This window comes from Scyliorhinus torazame, chromosome 13, assembly GCF_047496885.1.
Source record: "Scyliorhinus torazame isolate Kashiwa2021f chromosome 13, sScyTor2.1, whole genome shotgun sequence".
Lineage (NCBI taxonomy): Eukaryota > Metazoa > Chordata > Chondrichthyes > Carcharhiniformes > Scyliorhinidae > Scyliorhinus > Scyliorhinus torazame.
The window spans coordinates 82,685,598-82,711,919 of NC_092719.1; the positions used below are offsets into that span (position 1 = coordinate 82,685,598).

The window sequence follows — 26,322 nt, forward strand, 5'->3', positions numbered from 1 at the left end:
GAGATACTCGCGGGAGCAGAGAGGCGGACCTGCGGGAGATACTCACGGGAGCAGAGGAGCGGACCTGCGGGAGATACTCGCGCGAGCAGAGGAGCGGACCTGCGGGAGATACTCGCGGGAGCAGAGGAGCGGACCTGCGGGAGATACTCGCGGGAGCAGAGGAGCGGACCTGCGGGAGATACTCGCGGGAGTAGAGAGGCGGACCTGCGGGAGATGAGTTCTAGCTTTTTTAAAAATAACAAATAATTTTCTACTTGGCATAAGATTAAGTGATACAAGCATAAGTAGGCCAAAGTAGAATTAGACAAGGAGAGATAAGCGACGGTAAAAGAAGTAACCAGAGAAGTTAGCAAGACCAAGTACGTTTAAGTTTAAGTCATGGCAGATGAGGTCGGCGAAGTGGAATGTATAACCCATCATATGTGGAAAGTCAAGGACCACACCAGCATCCTAGGTGACCACATGTGCAGAAAGTGCACCCAACCATAGAAACTTGAGTAGCGGCTAGAGATACTGTGGCGCATCTGCAAGTAAAGCACCAGGCAGTCCAAGACAAGCAGGCAGATAGTGCAGGAGTCGCCTGGGGTCCGTCTCTCAAAGCGGTTTTTCATTTTGGAAGTTGATACTGATTCCCTAAGGGAGTGCCATCAGACGTAAGCTTCTGGCTCTACAAGCGGCCTGACTGGACAGGAAGGGAGGAAGGAAAGAAGCAGGAGTGATAGGGGATTCATTAGTTGGGGGGGGGGGGGGGGGGAAAACAGACATTCGTTTCTGTGGCTGCAGTCATGACTCCAGGATGGGTGTGCTGCCTCCCTGGGACCAGGTTCAGGGATGTCACTGAATGGCGACAGGGCATAATAAAGGAGGAGGGTGAAAAGGAAGAGGTCATGATACACGTTGGTACCAACAGTATAGGTAGAATAAGGGATGAGATCTTGCATCAAGAATTCTGGGAGCTAGGCTGTAGATTACAAAGCAGGACTTCAAAGGTTGAAATCTCTGGCTTACCCCCGGTGCCACATGCTAGCGAGTACAGGAATAGGCAGATGAATGCGCGGCTCAAAAGTTGGTGCAGGAGGGAGGGTTTTAGATTTCTGGATCAATTGAACCTTTGAGGAATGGGTGCCATGTACAAACTGGACGGTCTGAACCTGAGCCAGAATGAAAATGTTGAACAAGGAGTGGACCCTGAAATAGCATTGGAACTAGAAGATATTTTTTTCAAAAAAAAAAAAAATTTTTATTCTCCATTTTCACATTTTCTTCAGAATTTACACCCCACCAACAAACAGCAAACGGTAACAAATACAATGTCAATCCCCTTGTCAACAACAACGATCCCATTCTCCCACCACCCCAAACAACGGCCCACCTGACCATACAAGCATCAAATAAAACAAACCCCCCCAAGGTGGGAAAATAAAGAAAAGGAGAAAGAAAAAGGAATCGCCTTTGGTCACCATTGACATATACAGCACCCCCCCCCCCAATATTCAATGCCATCTAATCCCCGAAAGGGTACTGTGAATGACACCCATGAATTGTAGACACTGCCCCCCCCCACCCCCCCTTCCCAGACACCTCCCCCCTCCACTTCCTCTTGTAAACTCCTCCCCCCAACCTCAGCTCCTTCCCCCCAACTTTTCACCCCGGCTAGACTCACCGGAACCTGTTCTACCAGGCTGCGATGGCCGCAGCCCCTCCCCCCACCTCACTCCCGTTCACTGGCCGGCTTAAACCAGACAGCGTGGAAGGCCTCCGCCCGGATCTCCTTCCCCCTTGCCTGGTCCCAGGAAAACCAAGAAATCCCCTTTAGCACACAACCCCCGCATACACACTCAAGCTCCAAAGAACCATCATTGCAAATGAAAGTCCCATCTCTTGCCTTGTCCAAATATATACATCGTCGACTCATTTAGTACAGACACCAACACGCAGTGAAAAAATAAAGTTACATGAGGCTACATCGGTACACGACCAATTCTCAATTCTGCCACAGTCCTGCCTTCGCAAACTCCTCTGCTGCTTCCGTCGTCTCAAACTAAAAGTCCTTGGAATTGTAGGTCACCCTCAACTTAGCTGGATATCCTATGCCGCACTGCACCTTGCTGATGTACAGTGCCTTCTTCACCCGGCTGAAGGCAGCCCCGCCTCCTCGCCAGCTCCACCGTAAAGTCCTGATATATACATATACCAGCTCCAGCCCACTGCATCTCCCGCTTCTGCTTTGCCCAGCACAGGACTTTCTCCTTCACGCTATAGCTACGGAAACGCAGTTACTACTCTTGGCGGCTCACTCGCCTTTGGTTTTAGGTCTCCACGACCAATTAGCCCAATCCAGTTCATATCGGGAGGGATCGTCCCCCTCCCCCAATAGCTTCACCAACATGGTGGCAAAATACTCCGTCGGCCTCGGGCATTCCACCCCTTCGGGCAGACCCACAATCCTCAGATTCTGTCGCCTGTATCTGTTTTCCAGGTTTTCCATTTTGGCTCGCAGACCCTTGTTGGTCTCTATCACCCTCCGCAACTCCTTCCCCATCAAGGTGAGTTGATCACTGTGCGGCGATAATGCCTCTTCCACTTCCTTCAGTGTCTCACCTTGCTCCCGCACCTCCGCCGCTGCGCTGGATACCGCCACCCTCATCGGGGCAATCGCCTCCTCCACCAGCACTTTCAATACCGCCCCCACCTCCTTCTTCATCGCTTCCATGTGCTTTGTGAACTGTTTTTCAAGTTCCACAGCCATCACCGTGGTCATTTCTTCTGCTGTGAGCGATGCGGCCTCCCCAGGTGCTCCAGCTTCCACTTTCCTTACAGTTCCTGTGCTGACTTTTTCACTCACCGGCGGACTTTCGTTAACTCCCTTTTTCACGCCCGTTCTTCTCCCAAACTTGGACATTTCTCCTCCCTGTGCCTTCTTACAGCCTTTTCAGCCTCCGTTGCCCCCCGGACCGGGCGTTAAAACTCCAAAATTCCTATTCCCGAGCGGGAGCCCTCCAGTGTGCGGCTGCCTCCCGTCCGCCGTCACCGGAAGTCCCCAATGGAACTATAAGATATTGCTGATTCTTCTGTTGCAGTGAGGGAAGAAACCTGCCCTGAAGACATTACCGGATGGCCAAAATCTGTTCCACTGGGTATTTTAGAATACTTCGTACTAAATAAACCAGAAAACATAGGCAATATGGAAAATTTGAGAAAAGAGTTTGCGGTTGGAGGCCAAAAGCAGCGTAGAAGTTCATAAGTCTCATTTTCTGAGGATGAAGAGAAATGGGATGACGGAAATTAGAAATTGGTTGATATTTTTCGTAAACCTCAAAGGCAGTCTACTGTTATGTTTTCAACTTATTCGCTGATCCCAGTAAAGGGAAACAAGCATGAGGTGATGGGTACTCTAACTAGAGAAATGTTGGAAGAGATATTGTTGATCATGAGACTTGCAAAGCTCATGTTAAAGCTATATGTGCATTTGTTCAAAGATGTAAATTATCTGGAAGAATTGATTCTGGTTATTGGCTCAATTTGAAAAGGAGTGTTCTTACTGGAGGCTGAGATATGTTGTTGCCACAGTCAAACTGCTGTCATCTTTGGGGCTACCACTAAGGGGACATGATGAGTCATTATTGTCAACTTGAAGAGGTAATTTTTTTAGACTGCTGTGAATCTCAGTAAACTTGACGAGCTTCCCAAAGAGCATTTGGAAAGTTGTCAATATTGTGGCTCAGGGTAGACCAACGTTTTAACGCACTAAACCTACGATGACTTAATCACTGTAATGGCAGAGCGGCTCAGAAACTAATTCACTAATGAAGTCAATGATGCCAAATGCTAGTCCATAATAGTTGATTCTATATCAGGGGCTGATTTAGCACAGGGCTAAATCGCTGGCTTTGAAAGCAGACCAAGGCAGGCCAGCAGCACGGTTCAATTCCCGTACCAGCCTCCCCGAACAGGCGCCGGAATGTGGCGACTAGGGGCGTTTCACAGTAACTTCATTTGAAGCCTACTTGTGACAATAAGCGATTTTCATTTTCATTTCATTTCATCAGATGCGAGTCATGTGGACCAATTAACATTAAGATATGTGACCAGCAATGGTGATGTTGTAGAGTGATTTCTTAGTTTTGTCCAGCTACAATCCCATACTTCGGAGTGTCTGGCGACAACTGGTTTGTAAAACATTGTAAATTTAATTTTGGACATCAAAATAGTCGTGGGCAGAGCTTCGATAATGCTGCAAATATAGCAGGAAAATATTCAGGTCTACAAGCAAAACTGAACAATGCAAGTCCCTGTGCATTATTCATCTCATGTTCCAGTGACGCCTTGAATTTAATCTGCAGCTGAATCCTGTGAGGGAGCTGTACATTTTTTTGACTTTGTTCAAAACATGTATGCCTTCTTTTCCCAGTTTCCATGCATCGGTGGAATATGTTGCAATCATGCTTAGAGCAGGCAAATGGAAAATATTTGACAGTCAAAAGAATTTGTGAAGTCAGGAGGTCCGCTCGTGCAGATACTGTTTTAGCTTTGAAAATGAACTTTGCTGTCATAAAGGACACCTTATTAGACATAGCCCCGCATAAAATTCAGAAAATCATGTGTGAAAGCTGAAGCAAAATCCTTAGCAGAGATGTTTGAAAAGTACAAGATTGCTGTTTTTATTCTTTTGTGGAACAGTTTACTTCAAAGAATTAATGCTGTCAAAAATCACTGTAAAATATTGATACAACTTTACTGAATGTTGCACAATTGTTAACCTCAGTTAAAAGTTTTGTCACGGGAGCTCGAAATGATGATAGCTCGGTGGAAGCAGTGGTACTAACATTAACAAAAAAATACAGGTCTCTCTGATGTTGGTAAGTGTACAAGATGCAGGAAGTTATTTTTTGATGAAACTGGAGACAATGAAATCACTTTAATATGCAAAGAGAAGATCATTGAGACTGCTGATGTTATTTGTGACACAATAATGGTGCAATTGCAGAGTAGAAGAGAATCGCTGAAGAAAACGATTGATTTATTAAAGTGCTTTTCGAAAGAAGTTTGGATGAAGTTGCTAAAAGCCACTGCAGTCAGAAATTAAGTGAATTCTACCAGGAGAACATAGACACAAATATTTTTGAAGATGTAGTGAAACAATTCATTCATTTCTTTGATAATAATGAGCTCTGTGCTTCAAGATCACCAGCTGATTTGTACAAACTTGTGTGTGATGGTTTGCAGGCAACCTTTATAATGGAAAACCATTCTGAATTATTATTATTTTTTTTAAAAAACAATACCTGTCACAAGTGCTTCCTGTGAATGTTCTTTTTTCGGTATTGAAAGAGTTCAAAGTAGAAAGGGTCGGGAGCTTCAAATTTTTAGGTCTCCAGATTAGCAACAACCTGTCCTGGTCCCCCCAAGCCGACACTATTGCTAAAAAAGCCCACCAACGACTCTACTTTCTCAGAAGACTAAGGAAATTTGGCATGTCACCTACGACTCTCACCAACTTCTACAGATGCACCATAGAAAGCATTCTTTCTGGTTGTATCACAGCCTGGTCTGGACCCTGCTCTGCCCAAGACCGCAGGAAATTACAAAAGGTCATGAATGTAGCCCAATCCATCATGCAAACGAGCCTACCATCCATTGACTCTGTCTACAATTCCCGCTGCCCCGGAAAGGCAGCCAGCATAATTAAGGACCCCCACGCACCCTCGACATACTCTCTTCCACCTTCTTCCGTCAGGAAAAAGATACCAAAGTTTGAGGTCACGTACCAATCGACTCGAACAGCTTCTTCCCTACTGCCATCAGACGTTTGAATGGACCTACCTCGTATTAAGTTGATCTTTTCTCTACACCTTGCTATAACTGTAACATTATATTCTGCAGTCGATCCTTCCTTCCCTATGTACGGTATGCATTGTTTGTACAGCATGTAAGAAACAATACTTTTCACTGTATACCAATACATGTGACAATAACAAATCAAATCAAACTTATTTTCAAAGTACGATGAGTCAGGAACATTTGACAAGTTCAGCAAAATTGATAACTGAAAATGCGCCTTTACAATATTTTGCCTATGGTGATTCTGTTGTTGATCTTGTAAAGAGAAAATATAGAAAAAAAGCTATCTAAATTACCATGCGAACATGGGATGAAGCAAGAAAATCTGTCCCCCTTCTATATTCTGTTTTTCAAAATGGACCATTGTTGGTCTGATATAATGGCTGCAGCTGGTCACATGCCGATAGTTCTAATCACCATCACTCTCAAGGTTGGCCTTCAGAAAGTCTCATCAAAGCAAAGAACGGAATCCTGCCACAGAGCCACTGATATTGGACTTGGACTCACTGGGCACTTCACTCACGCTAATTAACGGCAATTTTGATTTTGAGAGAGGAAGTAATTATCTTTTGAAACTGGATGGGATTCAAATATACTTCTAGGTAGCATATGCATCTTGTTGATCGGAGTATTTGCTCCTGCACTGGATTGGCTCAGTCTGTCCTGCACTGGCCTGAGCTGCAGTGATGTAATCGGCTGATTTTTCCATCTCGTTGCTCATCAGCAAGTTACATGTTCCCTCGCCTGAAGACAGACACCGCAATATTGATCATCTTTACAGTTATTCTGACAAGTGGTAAGCCTGGATTTCAATTCAGTAATTATTCATACGGGCGTGTTTTTGCAAGTTAAAAGCTCTAAAGCAGCGATCAATGTGTGTGTTTTGGTGGCTTGTGCCTTGCGTTCTGTGGGGCGAGGATGGACGAGGTTGGGAGGGGTGTGATGTCATGGGGGGGCGGTGCAGAAATGAAGGTGAGCGTGGGGGCCCCACAAAGTGTAAATCTGGATTGGGAGAAGGCACATTTTATTAAAATAAGGTAGAATCTGGCCAAAGTAGACTGGGAACAGTTTGTTGTCGGGGGATGTCCCATAGGGTTCAAGGGGGCATTCTGTGCATGGAGCCAGAAGACATTGGTAGCGTATTAAACAAATACTTCACATCTGTCTTCACTTAGGAGAACGAGGATGTAGGTACAGAATTTGGGGAGAGGGACTATGAGGCTCTTGAACAGTTTCACATGGGGAGTGAGGAGGTATTGGAGGTTTCGCACAAATCCCCAGGTCTGGATGAGTTGCATCCCAGGCTGTTGTGGGAGACAAAGGAGGAGCCAGAGGACTGAAGGACAGCTATTGTGGTGTTCCACGTTTCAAAAAGGGTGGTAGAGATAAACCAGAGGATTACAGACCAGTGCGTCCGGCATCAGTGGTGGGGAAACTATTGGAGAAAATTCTAAAGGAGAGAACTAATCTCCACTTCGAGAGGCAAGGTTTGATCAGGATAGTCAACACGGCTTTGTCAGAGAGGGGCATGCCTAACGAATTTGATTACATTTTTCGGGGAGATGAGCAGGTGTGTTGATGACAGTAGTGCACTTGATGTAGTTTATATGGATTTCAGCAAAGCCTTTGACAAGGTCCCACATGGGAGACAGATGAAGAAGAGGAGGGCAGCTCCGTAGCACAGTGACTTCACACTCCAAGGTCCCAGGTTCGATTCCTGGCTGGGTCACTGTCTGTGCGGAGTCTGCACGTTCACCCAGTGTCTGTGTGGGTTTCCTCCGGGTGGTCCGGTTTCCTCCCACAGTCCAAAGATGTGCAGGTTAGGTGGATTGGCCATGCTAACATTGCTCTTAGGTTAGGTGGGGTTACTGGTTTGCGGGGATAGGGTGGAGATGTCGGCTTAAGTGGGATGCTCAATGGCCTCCTTCTGCACTGTAAATTCTATGAAGATAAAAGCACATAGGATCCAGGGTTGGATCCAAAATTGGCTTAGTGATACGTGTCAGAGAAGGTTATTTATGTGACTGGAGGCCGGTGTCCAGTTGCATACCACAGGGATCAGCGCTAGGTCCCTTATTGTTCATGATATATAGAAAGTATATAGATATATAGATGAGAATGTGGGGGAATGGTAAGTAGGTTTGTGGATAACATGAAGATTGGCAGGGTGGTTAATAGCGAGGACGAAGATTTTAGGCTGCAGGAAGATATAGATGGGTTGATCAAATGAGCAAATCCGTGGCAGATGGAATTTAGCCCTGAAAAGTGTGAGGTGATGCACTTTGGAAGGAGCAGCAAGACAAGGGAATACTCAGTAAATGACAGGACATTAGGAAGCTCAGAGGAACAAAGAGACCTTGGGATGTTTGTACACAGGTACCTGAAGGCAGCAGGATAGGTTTATAGGACAGTTAAGAAGGCATTCGGGACACATCATTATTAGTCGTGGTGCAAGTTATAAGAGCAGGGACACTATGTTGGAGTGGTACAAAGTTTGTGTAGGCCACAGCTGGATTATTGTGTGCAGTTCTGGTCACTTCACTATAGGAAGGATGTGATGCACTGAGATGGAGCATTTGAGTAATGAAGAGAGGCTGGATAGGCTCAGAATGTTTTCTTTAGAGCAGAGAAGGTTGAGGGAGGACCAGGCTGAGGTACGTACGATTATGAGGGGTATGGACAAAAAGCAGCTTTATCTGTAGAATGAGGGGCAGGAGGTTTAGAGGGGATTGAGCAAAAAAATAATTTTCACCCAGAGGTTGCTGGGAGTCTGTTCTGCCTGGGAGGGTAGTAGAGGTGGAAACCTCACAACCTTTAGAAAGTACGTGGATGGGCACTTAAATATCATAACATTCAAGGCTATGGGCCAAGTGCTGGAAAGTGGGATTAGTGCAAAATTCATTTAGCTTTGTCGGTTTAGACTCGATGGGCTAAAGGGCATCTTCTGTACTGTATGACTATGACTCCCAGAAGGCATTTGATAAAGTCCCGCATTAAAAAATTGTTAGCTAAAGTTGAATCTGTGGAATTGATGGCAAATATTTGACCTGGTTAGGAAATTGACCAGGCAGAAGGAAACAGAGTAAGGATATCGACTTGGCTAGGTGTGCCAAGTGGTGTACAACAAGTGTTGAAACCTATTATTCACTGTATTCATTAATCTTTGGATGATGGGATAGAAAGCCACATATCCAAGTTTGCCGATGACACATAGATGGTATAAGCAATGTAGATGGAAGCCTAAAATTACAAAGAGATATTGACAGATTAATGAATAGGCAAAATTGTGGCAATGGATTTCAAGATGGGCAAATGTGAGGTTATTCACTTGGGACCTGAATATGCTAGAACAGAATGTTTTTTTAAAAGGTGAAAAGCTAGAAACAGTGGCGGTCTAAAGAGGGTTAGGGGTCCAGTGCATAGATCACTAAATTGTCATAAACAGGTATAGAGCGTAGTCAAAAAGGCAAATGCAATGCTGGCCTTTATATCTAGAGGTCTAGAATACAAGGCAGGTCGGGAATCATGTTTCAGCTATACTGGTATTTCAAGTAATTGTGAATCTCAGCAAGGAGATATCGGCCTTGGAGGAAGCACAGGATAGATATACCAGAATGACACAAATTATGAAGATTACACAAACCAGGGTTACATTCCTCGAATTTAGAAGATTAATGGCAATTTACTTGAAATTTTCAAGGTAGTAAGGGGAAGATTGGGATAAACACTACGTTAGTTAGGGAAGTCAAGGGCTTAGGCCGCAGTAATAAAAACACATCTTCTAGCAGATCCGCTCTGCCCCTCAATATTGCAAGCCTCAAAAGTCTGAATACCGAATGACAGAATCCCTACAGGGCAAAAGGAGGCCATTTGGCCCATCGAGTCTGCATCAGCCCTCTGAAAGAGCGTACCCCTACCCCCAAATCCACCCAATGACCTTATCCCTGTACCCCCACCAAACCTGCATATCTTTGGACACTAAGGCGCCGTTTTTTTGCATGGTCAATCCACGTAATCCGCACATCGTTGCACTGTGGGAGGAAACCGGAGCACCATGCGAATGTGCAGACTGACTTTTTAGATGGAGAGAGGAAGTCAAAAGCCTCTGCAATTCTCAGTTCTCTAGCAGATGGCTTGCTCTGCTACTAACCAAAACTAGCACCTCAAATGAGGAGTCATGGTAATTCTCATGTCTGCTTAGCAAGGCCCTCTGCTGAGATGAATGAATGAATGAAACTAATCCAATATCATAAATTTCTCTGGAATATGGAAACAACATCCTGCTCGTCTCAAATTTGTGAGGATACACAATTCTGTTAACTACAATCTGGTACACCAGTGAGGGGCATGAATCAAATTTCTGACTGATGTGTACGTCACAAAGGGGCATGCCCCCTGCAAAATAAATTTTGTGTCATTGCAACAGAATATTAACCTGAAAATCAAATCTATGCAAAGTAGGTAAAAATCTCAACATGTAATTGTGTCTCTCACATGTACATTTATTAAACGTTGAGTAGTGCCCTCAGGCTTATAAAGCCTTACTTGTTCAGGTTGCTCCATTGGAGGTTGCTCCAAAAGGAGCTAACACACAAAGGATCAATAGGCCCCAATGTGCAGTAAGACATGAAAACTGCTTCAAAGGCAACTCAGGTTAAAGATGGGATGATTGCTGTTTTTGCTTTAGCAACTGCTGTCATCAGTATCTAATCTGTTGGGTGAAAATATCTGTGGACAAGCATTGCTCAGAGTAGATTTTAAATACAGCTCTGAGCATAAAGACCAAACAGCCAATTGGATTGTGCATATAACAACACTTTGAGGGATTGGATCTGAAAAGAGTAACATAGTTTCATACATTATGGATGAAGGAATATTAGGTGGAAAACTGCATTTTAATGTTTGTTGCCTACCTAACACTAATGAGGATTTCCTGTTTCATGTAAAAGGCACCAAGACACACATACATACAAAGCAAAATTTGTATTGACATTATTGCACCTATTAATAGAATGTGTGTTTTAGGGTTGCATACAAGTCGGTTTGACTGTACAGAGAAACAGCGTATCTATTTATTTCAGTTTGGCGTTCCCCTATAATATTTACATGCAGGACAACGTTAGGCATGCATTTTTCTTTTTACATTCAAAGTTCAGGTCACAATTTAACATCTCATACTTTCAGTAGAGTTCCATCAAAAGAAAAACATTTGGTGAGTCCACTTTAAGGTTAGGTGACTATTGACTTGGCTCAAAATTTTCTCAAGCTGAACATTGTGTGGGAGAGCAGCTTGCAATAAAGCTGAACACATGTTTCTACCGAAGGATCCTAAAACTTAACATAAATCTTGATTGAGGTGAACTGTAGAAAACATTTAACAACAACTTATACATTTTATCTGATTGGCAAAAAGCACAAAGCAGTAACAATGCCTATGCTTGTAATTGACTTGGAACACCTTCAGCAAATAGCTATAACAAAATAAGCTATACCTGTTGTTCAGCTAGCTGCTGAACTAAATCATCAGTAATTGTGATGAGCTTTACTTGAGCCTGTTCAGCCAAGGAGACTGGTGGACTTCCAGCCATAGACACTTGATGCATATGAACCTGTTGTGGACATAAAACAGTTGTTTAGCAAATAAAACAGGAGGCGACCATTCAGCCTCTCAAGCTGTTATGCCACTCAATTAGATCACATCTGACCTGTACCTCAACTCCATTTATTTGCTTTTCCTGCACAGCCCTTGATAGCTTTAGTTAGGTAAAGATATCTCAGTCTTGAAGATTTTGCCCCAGCATCTTAATCTTTTATGGGCAAGAGAATTTCAGATTACATAGGAAAATTGCTTCTTGATTTTCCTCCAAATGGCCTAGCTCTAACTTTTAGATTTTGCCAAAAGGTAAAAATTCAAACAATTTGGTACAGCATAGCTAGGCGATCGACTGTCTCCCAAATAGGTGGTTGGAGTCCCATCATCATGCGTCACCTCCATACATCTATTCTAGCCGGCAGTAGGATTCAGCATTTTGCTTTCATCAGGCTGCTAAGTGAAGCATTAGGAGGACTGGGGCAAATGCAGCAGGATCATATTGCACCAAGTGTTTCATCTTCCATCAGAAGCAGCAGTTGTCAGGCTGTCTGTAGCTCACCTCATTCACTCAGCTGAGAATAACTGGCTCCTTGGCAGCAGTTTCTGCATGGGGAAAGTCCCAACAGAGATTTAACAAAATGAGGAGTTCAGCCGGGACAGTGTTCCTGCCTGGGAGCTTCAGAATTGACATCCAGAGCTGGAAAAAATGAAGGGCTTCTTGCAGGAGTTTGTTGATGACTGGCAGACGTAAGCAGCACAATTTCTCGCAGAGGCGAGACAAAAGCCCTCCTTGGCAGATGCATGCCTCCTTCTCCTATTTGCAATCTTGCAATGACAAACATATTTACCACAACATGAACAGTATTATTATTATTTGTTTTGAGCAGGGGAACTCTGATGGTTAATTAACTACATAAGCCAATTAGCATAAATGTACTATTTTGCTTAAGTGTGACTACTACCTGATTAGTTATACCCCATAAAAGCAGAATTCTTTTTTTTAAAAACGGTAAATTATTTTACTTTTATATTTGGCATATCATTGAGCTAGGTGCATTTTTCAAGAATATTTTAAACTTCTACACCCGGCTGCTAGAATATAATCTAGTATTTGAAAGATCTTACAATGGCACTGTATATTACAGTAGAATTATATGGGGAGGTGGGGAAGGTTTTAAATGCCCAATTAAAATAAACTTCAGTTTCCCAACTATCACTTACTGCCACCTTGCCAAGAGAATGGAAAATACATTTTAATTCAAATCAAGACAAAATGATTCCTGCAAGAAGGTCAAAAATCTGAAGCGATCTTTGAAAATGCAAGAACCAACATCTTTGATCACTTTCTTAACAACAGGAATTAGGGCATGATCAGAAATCTGCCTACCATTAACCTTTCAAACATGAATATGCTTAAGCACATCAAATAGGTTCCAGTTTTCAAGTAAACCCAGCTCTCTGTCCCCATTATGTCAGAGGTAGATAATGTAATTGTGGATTTTTCAATGCACAAAGAAATTGCAGAAATGCAAGTGTTTATGTAAAAAGTTATATATACCCCCATGCTGCACTGCTCTGAGAGCCAATGGTATAAATATGAAGCTGCACAAATCTGTCCTGATGCATTATAGTGGCGTCTGAATTGCAGTATAAATGCAACATGCAGACGCATGGTGGCGCAGTGGTTAGGACTGCTGCCTCACGACGCTAAGGACTTGGGTGCGATCCCGGCCCCGGGTCACTGTCCGTGTGGAGTTTGCACGTTCTCCCCTTGCCAGTGTGGGTCTCACCCCCACAACCCAAAGATGTGCAGGGTAGGTAGATTAGCCACACTAAATTGCCCCTCAATTGGAAAAAAAAAATGGATTGGGTACTTTAAATTTATTTTTAAAAATGCAACATGCTACATGACTGCGTGCATTGTATTGATTTACAGCTGTAATAACCACACCAGCAGAGTGATGAAAGTGTAAACAAATGACCTGATACCACTTTCAAAATGACAGAAAGGTTTACCTTTTACTTGTCGTCACAATGCTCTCAGCTGTTACAGAAGTAAAAATGCTACTGTATTCAAAAGCGTTATTGATGACTCAATTACTTGTTGCTCTTTAGCTTGCCTAAAGAGTGAAAGAAAAAGTGCTTTAAAAATAGGGAGGAGTAAAATTATCACATTAGCAACCAATCAATTCAAATGTGTATTTGAATTGAAATTACTTTTGAGTAATGCATTATTATTCAGGTATTATCATATGGGAGCATCACAGCAGTACACTTTCTTCCTTTGTTGCATTCTTTGCTTTTATTTTTTAAAAAGAACATTTTCCTCCTAAACTCATGAGATTAGGCTCATGCTTGACTTCAAGCTCACATCCATAAGCACCAGGGAAACCTGAAATTAGCAGAAGAGGTTTTAATGACTCTACAGACACTCCAATTGCCACAATCACAATGTAAGCCTTGGGAGGAAGACAAGACCTGTCCATTCCAGATGAAAGAGAAACTCATAACAGAGCTACACATTGAGCCAAAGTACCTGGGACAAGCAAATGCAATAACATACATTATATTCCTTCATGACCAGGTGTATGAAAAGATCTATCAAAAGGAAGACATTAATATTCCCAACCTATTCAATCATAAAATGTCAATCATGAAGCTGTAGAAGACAAAACTGAATGGGTTTTTACCCTGCATTGTAAGATTGTCTATGCTGATAGCATAACATTTAAAATACACAATACCCAGTAATTAAAGCAAATTAGGTAGGCAAATAATATCAGTTGTGAGTGTATGGAAGGGGGTGAGGAGGAGAATGATTTAAGAAACACTTCAAACTGATGACAGTTTTTGCTCAGATATCTCCCTTCCGATTCAAAGGAAACCCGATGCACTGGGAAAACAAAATCAGGCTTCATGACTGGCTGAGTGAATGTTATTTTACCCAAGGTGAGTACGAGAATAGTTTGGTCTTCTTGTAGTACCCTACTTTGCCTCCCCATAGAATAGCAATACATATTGACTGCACTAAACCAGTGTGCACTGGTTCCAGTCTGAACAGGAATCTGGATAAGAACATAAGAATTAGGAGGAGTAGGTAAATCAGCCTCTTGAGCCCGCTCCGCCATTCAATACGATCATGGCTCATCTCCTCTTGGCCTCAACTTCACTTTGCTGCCCATTCTCCATAACCCTTCAACCCATTACTAATTAAAAACCTGTCCGTCTCCTCTTTAAATTTACTCTATGTCCCAGCATCCACTGCACTCTGAGGTAATGAATTCCACATATTCACGACCCTTTGAGAGAAGTAATTTCTCCTCATCGGTTTTAAATCTGCTACCTCTTATCCTAAAATGACCTCTCGTTCTCGATTGCCCCACAAGAGAAAGCATTGCTCCAAGTCTATTTTGTCATTACCATTTATCATCTTATATACCTCAATTAGATCGCCTCTCATTTTTCTAAATTCGAGAGTGTATAGGTCTAAATTGCTCAATTGCTCTTCAACAGGCACTTCCACCTAAACGAATCACAGCCCATTCACAGCAATTTTATCTCTGCTGGCATTTAAAATAAGAGTGATGGTCACTTCAGTGTGCTGAAATGTCATGTGCCTGGTATCTTCCTATGCTCCTCTTCTTTATCGTTGCAATAATGAAGGATTACCAAAGCATGCTCCCATTTTATCAAGAGATATGCCCCAAAAGCCATCCTACCAAGCCTGTTCAACTGTAGTTGCTTCTGTCAAAGCAACAGAAACACAACTGGAGACATGAAGTTAAAATCATATACAAAAGTTCATTTAAATACCTCCATATAGAAAAGCTTTGTCTAGCAACCTCAGGCGCCCATAATATAGCCCTGAAGCCTAACAAACATAAGATAAAGGAGCAGGACTAGGCAAATTTACCTCCTCGAGCCAGCTCAGTCATTCAATGAGATCTTGGCTGATCTGATGGTGCCTTAAACTTCATTTTCTGCCTGCCCCACATAACCCTTGCCTCCCTTGTAGAACAAAAATCTGTTCAACTCAGCGTTTAATATATTTAATGACCCAGGCTCCACTGTTTCCTGGGTAAGAGAGTTTCAAAGACTTACAGCCCTCAAAGAGGAAATTCCACCTCATCTCATTCTTAAATGAGGAACCACTTATCTTTAAACCAGGAGCCCTAGTTCTAGATGCCCCCGTGAGAGGAAACATCATCTCAGTACCTATCCTGTCAAGCCCCATAAAGGTTGAAATCTGAAAAGAACATCAAAGTGATGTGACTTTTGCCACATCAGAATATTTTAAATGAAGCTCATACCTGTGTTAGCAGGAGCCTCTAATGCCTAGAAACAAATGAACGATGATCCAGCAGCAAAAGTTTTGCCCATTTTCTTTGTTACTAACGCCCCATTTTAGGAGCACAAGAGTTGTCAAATTGGCTCTTCACTTTTGCTCGACTCATCTTCTCATATTTTTCACCCAAATGGTGGTATTAAACCAAGGCCCAGTTGCTGTGTGCAGGTGAATGTTTTAATTAAAATAAGATCATTGAGTTCACGGAATCTTGCAGCACCAAAGGGAGCCATTCAGCACATCGCCCCTGCCAACCAATCCCCCCCCCCCGCCCCGGGGCCCCATGTGTCGATGCTGCCTTTTTGATAAACTCTCCAACCGACTCCCTGCATACAGCCAAAACATTGCTAATTTCCCAGGCCTACAAACGCTTGCCAATATATTCCAATGTTGCAGCCGAGATACCATCTAATCATGTTGTCCAGTGACTGTTGATAATTATGCATGGGAATGTGGGGTTATAAATTAACATCGTTATATATTTTGCTTTCGAACAAATTTACATTTTCCATAGGAGCGTACACATAATTGTTTTATGGTTTTATAAAACAGATGAATACACACCTAAATGTAGAAAAGTTTCAAAAATTGCTAATGTATAATATTGACCATCCAAAAAAATGTTTTAATAAAGTCAGTAATTTTCAATGGCAGAAAATGGCCGGTGCTTAAGGAGGAAAGTGGCCAATTTTGGTAGGGCATTCAGAAATCAAATTCTCTCCCGTTTCTGCCTACTCAAGTAGGTTACAGATTTCATTTTCTTTTCAGGAAATCTAATTCTTTTGGATCTGTATGAGGTCAAAACAATTAAAGCGTTAGTTGTGTTCGCAGGTTCTTAAAACTTTCACCTCAGCGGCTACAAACATACAAGTACTGCAGTTGGTTATATTACAAGAACGTCAGCTAGCAAAGAAAACAGTAGGAATAAATCAATTACCAAGAACGGTGTGAGAAAACTACATAATTTGGAAACAGCAAGTTTTGGATACAATATGGCAGGAGTATAAACTAAAAGGAAGTTCAAAAGGTTATCAAAAAGCCCAAGGTACTTGGCTTCATAGCAAGTGATGTACATTGTTTTTAAAAGTTTGTTTTCAGGCTGCATTTGCTCCACCCTTCTCTCATGCTGGATGAGGAACTTGGGTTTCAATTCAGTCAAGATGAAGGAGTCATAGAGTCATAGAATATACAGTGCAGAAGGAGGCCATCTGGCCCTTTGAGTCTGCACAAACTCTTGGAAAGAGCACCCTACCCAAGCCCACACCTCCACCCTATCCCCGCAACCCAGTAACCCCACCCAACCTCTTTGGACACGAAAGGCAATTTAGCATGGCCAATCCACCTAACCTGCACATCTTTGGACTGGGAGGAAGCTGGAGCACCCGTAGGAAACCCACACAGACACAGGGAGAACGTGCAGACTCCGCACAGACATTATAAGGAACAGCATTATATATCCAACTCTACATGGTGCTCGCATTTAAGGTGGGAATCCCAAAGATCAGGGTTCAATACTACCGAAGGCATGGCTGCCAATGGTTGGGCAAAGGAAGATACACAAGAGGCCTGAGCTGGAAGAACATGAAATTCCTGGGTAGCTGGATATCTCGACAAAAAAAAGAGAAGGATGAGTCCATGGAAGGATCTGAACATGGGGTGAGAGTTATTAAAATAAAGGAACCGGTGAACTGGGAACCAATGTAGGGATAATGGGTAAATAGCATTTGCTGTGGGTTAGGATTTGGGGAACAAAGTAATTGAAGAACTAGAGTTCACTGAAGTTGAAAAACGGGAGAATGGCCAGAAAAGCAATCGGATCATCAAATGTGGAGGCAACAAAAGCATTGACAGAAGTTAAAAATAAATCTAGAAATAAACTTATCCCACCCAGGAACGTGAGAATATGGATTACGCTGATCCAGAAGACCTTGGAAGAAAGTCAAATGAGGTGTTTGCTTGGGAAATAATTAACATAGAATTTACAGTGTAGAAGGAGGCCATCCGGCCCATCGAGACTGCACCGGCTCTTGAAAAGAGCACCCGATCCCCATAACCCAGTAACGCCACCCAACACTAAGGGCAATTTTGGACACTAAGGGCAATTTATCATGGCCAATCCACCTAACCTGCACATCTTTGGACTGTGGGAGGAAACCGGAGCACCCGGAGGAAACCCACGCACACACGGGGAAGACGTGCAGACTCCGCACAGACAGTGACCCAAGCCGGAATCGAACCTGGGACCCTGGAGCTGTGAAGCAATTGTGCTATCCACAATGCTACCGTGCTGCCACTTGAGATGGTCATCGATTTGCCGAGTATGTCATCGATTTGCCGAGTAACAGCAGTAATATGAATCTAACAAGGCATAATAGGATGCAATCTGTCCAGCAACAGGTACAAATCTGCCTAGTGACAGCAGACCGGATGAGTCTTTCCCAGTAACGAGATTAGCAGATTAGATTCTATGAAGATGGAATCAGGTGTGAATCGCCTATTACAAGAAACAGTTTACCAGGTCGGTTGGGAGATCAGGGAGGTTTCCACAGGCTAAACGCGCAAGAATCCAAGGAATTTGAAAGAGACAGACAGCCCAATACATAGAATGCAGAATCAAAGGGGAACAATGGTATAACTGCCATCATCCTCAGATGTCAGTTTGCATCGAGCAGCGTGGAGGCCAGTTTACATCTAACAATCTCCAAGTCTGAGATCCAAGGTAATGCAGAAACCTTCATAGAGCAGATTTAAATATTTTAACTGGACCAGGACAAGGCAAGACATCTTCCAGACTTGGTTATCATCCCTGTGTGGTCACTATAAATTGGTTTTTACTTGTAGATCTATATAATCTGAGTGTTGTTTGGGGAAAGAGAGAGTCTGGAGTTCAGGGATGGTATATACTTTGGAACAAGGCGTACACCCTGAATAAACTGTGTGTGTTAAGAATAATCTTTATTGACTTCCGGTTGCGGCGATGCACTGCTAAGCCGCACGTTTCGGCAGCTCCCGCTTTAACGGACTTTTGGGCTCTTTTTGGGAGCCCCAACGGAAATTTTTTCGGACCAAACCCAGTGTGGGGTGACGAAGTAAGGAGTCCCCCCTAGTGTGTATGGAAAAGATCGGTGGTAGTGGCCAGATTGCGAAGGATCCTCTGGAGCAGCGGCAGAGAAGAGAAGGAAGAAGCAAGATGGCGACGGATGGAGACCAGACAACATGGGGGCCGGATCAGCAGGAATTCCTTAGACGGTGTGTGGAGGAATTAAAGGAGGTGCTGGCGCCGATGTTGCTGGCAATCGAAGGGCTAAAAGAAACACAAAAGGCCCAGGTGATAGAGCTCCGTGGGGTGAAGGAGAAGGCAGCTGAGAACGAGGATGAGATTCTGGGCCTAGCGGTAAAAGTGGAGACGCACGAGGCGCTACACAAGAGGTGCATCGAAAGACTCGAAGTCCTGGAGAACAGATCGAGGAGAAAGAACCTCTGGATTCTGGGTCTCCCCGAGGGAGTGGAGGGAGCTGACATTGGGGCTTATGTGAGCACGATGCTCCATTCGCTAATGGGAGCTGGGGATCACCCCTCGGGCCCCCTGGGGTGGAAAGGGCTCACCGGGTCCTTGCGAGGAGACCCAAGGCTGGAGAACCACCAAGGGCGATAGTGGTGAGATTTCACCGCTTCACCGACAGAGAGGCTGTTTTGAGCTGGGCCAAGAAGGTACGGAGTAGCAGGTGGGAAAATGCGATGATACGAGTGTATCAGGACTGGAGCGCGGAGGTGGCGAGAAGGAGAGCAAGTTTTAATCGGGCCAAGGCGGCGCTTCACAATAAGAAAGTAAAGTTTGGGATGCTGCAGCCGGCGCGATTGTGGGTCACGTACCAAGATAGAGCCTATTATTTAGAAACGTCGGAAGAAGCATGGACCTTCATCCAAAAAGAGAAATTGGACCAGAACTGAGGGACTGATGCTGTGGGGGAGATGATGATGTTGATGTACAGAATTGTAAATTGAGGAATGGGAGGTTCACCGTATCGGGGTGATAGATGGGGAGGGGAAAGGGAAGAGAAAAATCCCTTTTTTCTTTGACGGGGGGGACACTGAGAAATGTGGGCGCCGGTGGAAAAAGGGACATAGGTGGGGGATGGGGAATGGGAACTGGGCTGTAGGGGGAGCTGCGCCATAGGGGGCGGGGTTGATCTAGGAAAGCGCGGGTTTTTCCCCGCGCTAGGGAGATGATGGCGGGAAGATAGGCGCAAGGAGGATGAGAGTTCCACACACGGGGGGGTCAAGGAGAGCGCGGCGGAAGCCGGGGTCAGCTGACTTTCGGAAGCATTATGGGGGGAGTAACCATGCTAGATGGGGATCTAGCGGGGGGGGGGGGGGGGGGGGGGGGGGAGATAACTGGGTTGCTGCTGGGATCGAGAGGGAGCTGGCAAGGGAAGAGGTGGTCGGGACGGGAGTGCGCCGCCTGGGGGACTGGTGGGTGCGCGGGACCTGGACGTGGGACTGGCCTAGAGTAGGTGATGGCTAGTCGGCGGGGGGGGGGGGGCAGCCCCCCAATCCGGCTGATCACGTGGAATGTGAGAGGCCTAAATGGGCCGATTAAGAGGGCCCGAGTGTTCGCGCACTTAAAAGGACTGAAGGCAGACGTGGTCATGCTTCAGGAGACGCATCTGAAGGTGGCGGATCAGGTGAGGTTAAGGAAAGGATGGGTGGGACAGGTGTTCCACTCAGGGTTGGACACGAAAAATAGAGGGGTGGCTATATTGGTGGGGAAACGGGTGTCGTTTGAGGCTAGCAATATAGTAGTGGACAACGGTGGCCGATATGTGATGGTGAGTGGCAGACTGCAGGGAATGGAGGTCGTGCTGGTAAATATATATGCACCGAACTGGGATGATGCGGGATTTATGAAGCGGATGCTGGGACGTATCCCGGACCTGGAGGTAGGAAGCCTGGTAATGGGGGGGATTTCAATTCTGTGCTGGATCCAGGGTTAGAGCGGTCCAGATCCAGGACCGGAAGAAGGCCGGCAGCGGCCAAGGTGCTCAGGGGGTTTATGGAGCAAATGGGGGGAGTGGATCCGTGGAGATTTGCTAGGCCGTTGGCCAAAGAGTTTTCCTTTTTCTCCCATGTTCATAAGGCTTACTCCCAGATAGATTTCTTTGTTTTGAGTAGGGCACTGATTTCGAGGGTGGAAGGAACGGAGTACTCGGCCATAGCTGTTTCAGATCATACCCCGCACTGGGTGGATCTGGAACTGGGAGAGGAGAGGGAACAGCGCCCACTGGATGTGGGACTATTGGCGGATGAGGGAGTCTGTGGAAGGGTGCGGGGATGTATTGAAAGGTACCTGGAGGCCAATGATGATGGTGAGGTCCAGGTGGGGGTAGTATGGGAAGCGCTGAAGGCGGTGGTTAGGGGAGAGTTGATCTCCATTCAGGCTTACAAGGAGAAAAAAAGAGGGCAAAGAAAGGGAGAGATTCGTGGGGGAGATTTTGAGTGTGGATAAAAGATATGCGGAGGCCCCGGATGAAGGACTATATAGGGAGAGGCGAAGACTTCAGACGAAGTTTGACCTGCTGCCCACAGGGAAGGCAGAGGCACAGTGGAGGAAGGCACAGGGGATGAGATACGAATATGGGGACAAGGCGAGTCGGCTGTTGGCCCACCAGCTTCGTAAGAGGATAGCGGCGAGAGAAATAGGGGGAGTTAGGGATGGAACGGAAACTACGGTGCGGAGTGCAGGGAAGGTAAATGAGGTGTTTAAGACCTTTTATGAGAGGCTATATAGGTCCCAACCCCCGGAGGGAAAAGAGGGGATGCAACAGTTTTTGGACCAACTAAGGTTCCCGAAGGCGGAGGAGCAGGAGGTGGCAGGTCTGGGGGGCCAATCGGGGTGGACGAGGTGACTAAAGGGCTGGGGAACATGCAGGCAGGGAAGGCCCCGGGACCAGACGGGTTCCCGGTGGAATTTTATAGGAAGTACGTGGACTTGTTGGCCCCACTGTTGGCAAGAACCTTTAACGAGGCGAGAGAAGGGGGGACTCTACCCCCGACAATGTCGGAGGCGATGATATCATTAATCCTGAAGCGAGATAGAGATCCGCTGCAATGCGGGTCATATGGCCCTATCTCGCTCCTGAATGTAGACGCCAAGTTGCTGGCAAAAGTGCTGGTGATGAGGATCGAGGATTGTGTCCCGTGGGTGGTGCATGAAGACCAGACAGGGTTTGTAAAGGGGAGACAACTGAATGTTAACGTGCGATGACTGTTAGGGGTGATAATGATGCCCCCAGCGGAGGGGGAGGCAGAGATAGTGGCAGCGATGGATGCAGAGAAGGCATTTGATAGGGTAGAGTGGGAGTATTTATGTGAGGTGCTGAGGAGGTTTGGGTTCGGGGAGGGGTTTGTCAGTTGGGTTAAACTCCTCTATGGGGCCCCAGTGGCAAGTGTAGTCACAAATCGGCAGAGATCGGAGTATTTTCAGTTACACAAGGGAACGAGGCAGGGGTGCCCTCCGTCCCCATTACTGTTCGCGCTGGCAATTGAACCACTGGCCATAGCGTTGAGAGACTCTAGGAAATGGAGGGGGGTGGTTAGAGGGGGAGAGGAACACCGAGTGTCACTCTACGCAGATGACCTACTGCTGTATGTGGCGGATCCTGTGGAGGGGATGACAGAGGTTATGCAGATATTGAGGGAGTTTGGAGATTTGTCAGGATATAGGCTTAATATGGGGAAGAGTGAGCTTTTTGTAGTACATCCCGGGGAGCAGGGAAGAGGGATAGACGACCTGCCGTTGAGGAGAGCGGAAAGGAGCTTCCGATATTTGGGGATTCAGGTAGCCAGGAGCTGGGGAACCTTACACAAACTCAATCTGACGCGGCTGGTGGAGCAGATGGAGGAGGATTTCAAGAAGTGGGATATGCTGCCGCTCTCATTGGCGGACAGAGTGCAGGCGGTCAAGATGATGGTCCTCCCAAGGTTTCTTTTTGTGCTTCAATGTCTCCCCATTTTGATCACTAAGGCCTTTTTAAAGAAAATAGATAGGAGTGTTATGAGTTTTGTGTGGGCAGGGAAGACCCCGAGGGTAAGGAGGGGGTTCCTGCAGCGCAGCAGGGACAGAGGGGGACTGGCGTTGCCGAATCTGGACGATTATTACTGTGCCGCCAATGTGGCGATGGTTCACAAGTGGATGAGGGAAGGAGAGGGGGCGGCGTGGAAGAGGCTGGAGATGGCGTCCTGTAAAGGAACGAGTCTAAAGGCGCTGGTGACGGCGCCGCTACCGCTCTCCCCGAAAAGGCAACCTTAAGGATCTGGGGGCAATGGAGGCGACATAGGGGTGTGACGGGTGCCTCTGTGTGGTCCCCGATAAGGAACAACCGTAGGTTTGTCCCAGGAAGGATGGACGGAGGGTTCCAGAGCTGGCATTGGGCAGGAATTAGGAGATTGGGAGATTTGTTTATTGACGGGACGTTTGCAAGCCTGGGAGCGCTGGAGGAAAAGTATGAGTTGCCCCCGGGGAATATCTTTAGATACATGCAAGTGAGGGCGTTTACGAGGCAACAGGCGAGGGAATTTCCGCTGCTCCCGACACAGGGGATCCAGGATAGAGTGATTTCGGGGATATGGGTCGGGGAGGGCAAAGTGTCCGAAATATATCAGGAGATAAGAGAGGAAGGGGAGGTGCTGGTAGAGGAGCTGAAGGGAAAATGGGAAGAAGAGCTGGGGGAGGAGATTGAGGAGGGTCTGTGGGCTGATGCCCTAAGTAGGGTAAATTCCTCTTCCTCATGTGCCAGGCTTAGCCTGATACAATTCAAGGTTCTACACAGAGCACACATGACGGGAGCGAGGCTGAGCAGGTTCTTCGGGGTGGAGGACACGTGCGGGAGGTGCTTGGGAAGCCCGGCGAACCACACACATATGTTTTGGTCGTGTCCGGCACTGGATGAGTACTGGAGGGGAGTGGCAAGAGTGATTTTAAAGGTGGTGAAGGTCCGGGTCAAACCAGGTTGGGGGTTAGCTATATTTGGGGTAGCGGATGAGCCAGGAGTGCAGGAGGCGAAAGAGGCCGATATTCTGGCCTTGGCGTCCTTGGTAGCCCGGCAAAGGATCTTATTCATGTGGAAGGAAGCAAAACCCCCCGGCGTGGAGGCCTGGACAAACGATATGGCAGGGTTCATAAAACTGGAACGGATGAAGTTTGCGCTGAGAGGATCGGTTCAGGGGTTCACCAGGTGGTGGCAACCGTTCCTTGACTATGTCGTGGAACGTTAAGAGAAAATAGATCGTCAGCAGCAGCAGCCCAGAGGGGGGGAGGCAACCTGTTTTGCTCTGGTTGGGGTAGATGGGGGGGGAAGCACTATTTTTGTGTTACTTTGTTAGATCACTATTTTATTTAAATTATGTTATCTATTAGTTATTGTGTTATCTTTTTTGTTGATTTGTAAGGTGGAAAAATTGTGTTTGAAAACTTTAATAAAATATTTTTTAAAAAAAAGAATAATCTTTATTCGTGTCACAAGTAGGCTTACATTAACACTGCAATACAGTGAAAATCCCCAAGTTGCTAAACTCCAGCACCTGTTTGGGTACACCGAGGGAGAATTCAGAATGTCCAATTCACCTAACAAAATCTTTCGACTATGGGAGGAATCCGGAGCACCCAGAGGAAACGCAGACACGGGGAGAATGTGCAGACTCCGCAAAGACAGTGCCCCAAGCCGGGAATCAAACCCGGGTCCCTGCCGCTATGAGGCAACAGTGCTAACCACTGTACTACCATGCCGCCACTTTACTTAATTGTCTTAACGTAGTATAATCCTGTTCGAGTAATAAATAGTCTTTAATAATTGTTACACGACGACTGGGCTGTTTATTCTCACTGGGGTTTCACTTGACTCCTCACACCATTCCAAAAACAAAATTATACGCCCCTGAATCTGTGTTCCAAGTTGGGGATATCCTCGCAGATAACATCAGCGTGGTTCGTGATAGAAAATTGGGGACTCAAAGTCCAGGATCTTAAAAAGCTCAATTCCTTGGGAGATGGGATTTTTTGACATTTTGAACCTAACAAGAGTGAGGAATAATGGAAACAAGTGAGAACATGCTATTTAAAATAAGAAGGCTGAAAAAATGGCTCTTGATTTAGCTCAATCTTACCTTTAAAAAATTTTTTTTTTAATTCTCCTTTTTCACATTTTCTCCCAAATTTACACCCAACAATAAGCAACAATCAGTAACAAATGCAATGTCAATCTTCATATCAATAGCAATAATCCCATCCTCCCACCAAACCCCCAAAACATTAGCCTGCATGTTAACATAAACAAATTACAAAAAGGAATCAGGAATCACCCAGTCACTATTAACACACACAGTTCCCCCTCCCCCCCCCCAAATGTTCAATGGCTGGTTTGGCTCACTGGGCTAAATCGCTGGCTTTTAAAGCAGACCAAGGCAGGCCACCAAACAGGCGCCGGAATGTGGCGACTAGGGGCTTTTCACAGTAACTTCATTGAAGCCTACTCGTGACAATAAGTTATTTTCATTTCATGTAATCCAATTCTCGAAAGTGCATAATGAATGACACCAATGAGTTGTAGAACCCCTCCATCCTTCCCCTCAGTTCAAATTTGACTTCCTCAAGAGTCAAGAATTCCAGCAGGTCCTCCCGCCATGCCAAGGCACAGGGTGGAGGGGTTGATCTCCACCCTAACAGGATCTGCCTTCGGGCGATCAGCAAGGTGAAGGCTACAACACCTGCCTCCGCACCCGTTTCCAACCCCGGCTGGTCCGACACCCCGAATATGACCTAATCCGGGTCCGTCTTCACGTGCACCACTTTAGAGATTACCCTAAAACTCCTTCCAGTAATCCTCCAGCTTTGGACAGGACCAAAACATATGAACGTGGTTTGCTGCCCCCCCCCTCAATTTTCACACACATCTTCTACCCCCTCAAAGAGCCGGCTCACCCTCTCCCTTGTAAGGTGTGCTCTATATACCACCTTCAGATGTATCAACCCCAACCTCGCACACGAGGTGGAGACGTTCACCCTCCGGAGCACCTCACAGCAGAACCTCTTCTCCATACCCTCTCTCAACTCTTCCTCCCACTTTGTCTTGATCCCTTCCAGGGATGCCTTGTCCTCTTCCAAAATAGCCCGGTAAACCGCCGATACTACCCCCTTCTCCATTTCCCCTGTCGACAGCACCTCCTCCAGCAATGTGGAAGCCGGCTCTACTGGGAAGCTCTGTATCTCCTTTCTGGCAAAGTCTCGAACCTGCATGTATCTAAATATTTCCCCCTGCTCCAGCCCATACTTCACTCCCAGCTCCTTCAATCCTGCAAACCGACCCCCAAGAAACAAATCCTTTTGTGTCCTAATTGCTTATTCCTCCCAACTCCAAAAATTTCCATCCCACTTCCCTGGCTCAAATCTATGGTTCTCCCGAATCGGCATTTCCCTTGACCCTGCCCCCAACCCAAAGTGTTGGCGAAACTGCCTCCAATTCTCAACGAAGCTATTACTACCGTAGTG

General features: G+C 45.7%; 1 protein-coding gene across 15 annotated transcripts in view; it reads right to left on the minus strand.

Annotated features, from left to right (window-relative positions):
* nr2c1 (nuclear receptor subfamily 2, group C, member 1) overlaps positions 1 to 26,322 on the minus strand; it is a 172,465-nt gene that overhangs the window by 62,822 nt on the left and 83,321 nt on the right. For 10 of the 15 annotated variants that reach the window (XM_072471898.1, XM_072471908.1, XM_072471907.1 and 7 more), the window contains one exon: positions 11,334 to 11,450. In XM_072471898.1, coding sequence (XP_072327999.1) covers positions 11,334 to 11,450 — 117 coding nt within the window. Of the gene's footprint in view, positions 1 to 11,333; positions 11,451 to 13,450; positions 13,555 to 16,343; positions 16,363 to 26,322 lie in introns of those variants that run through there. The other 5 variants (XM_072471909.1, XM_072471903.1, XM_072471904.1 and 2 more) reach the window with 2 other exon arrangements.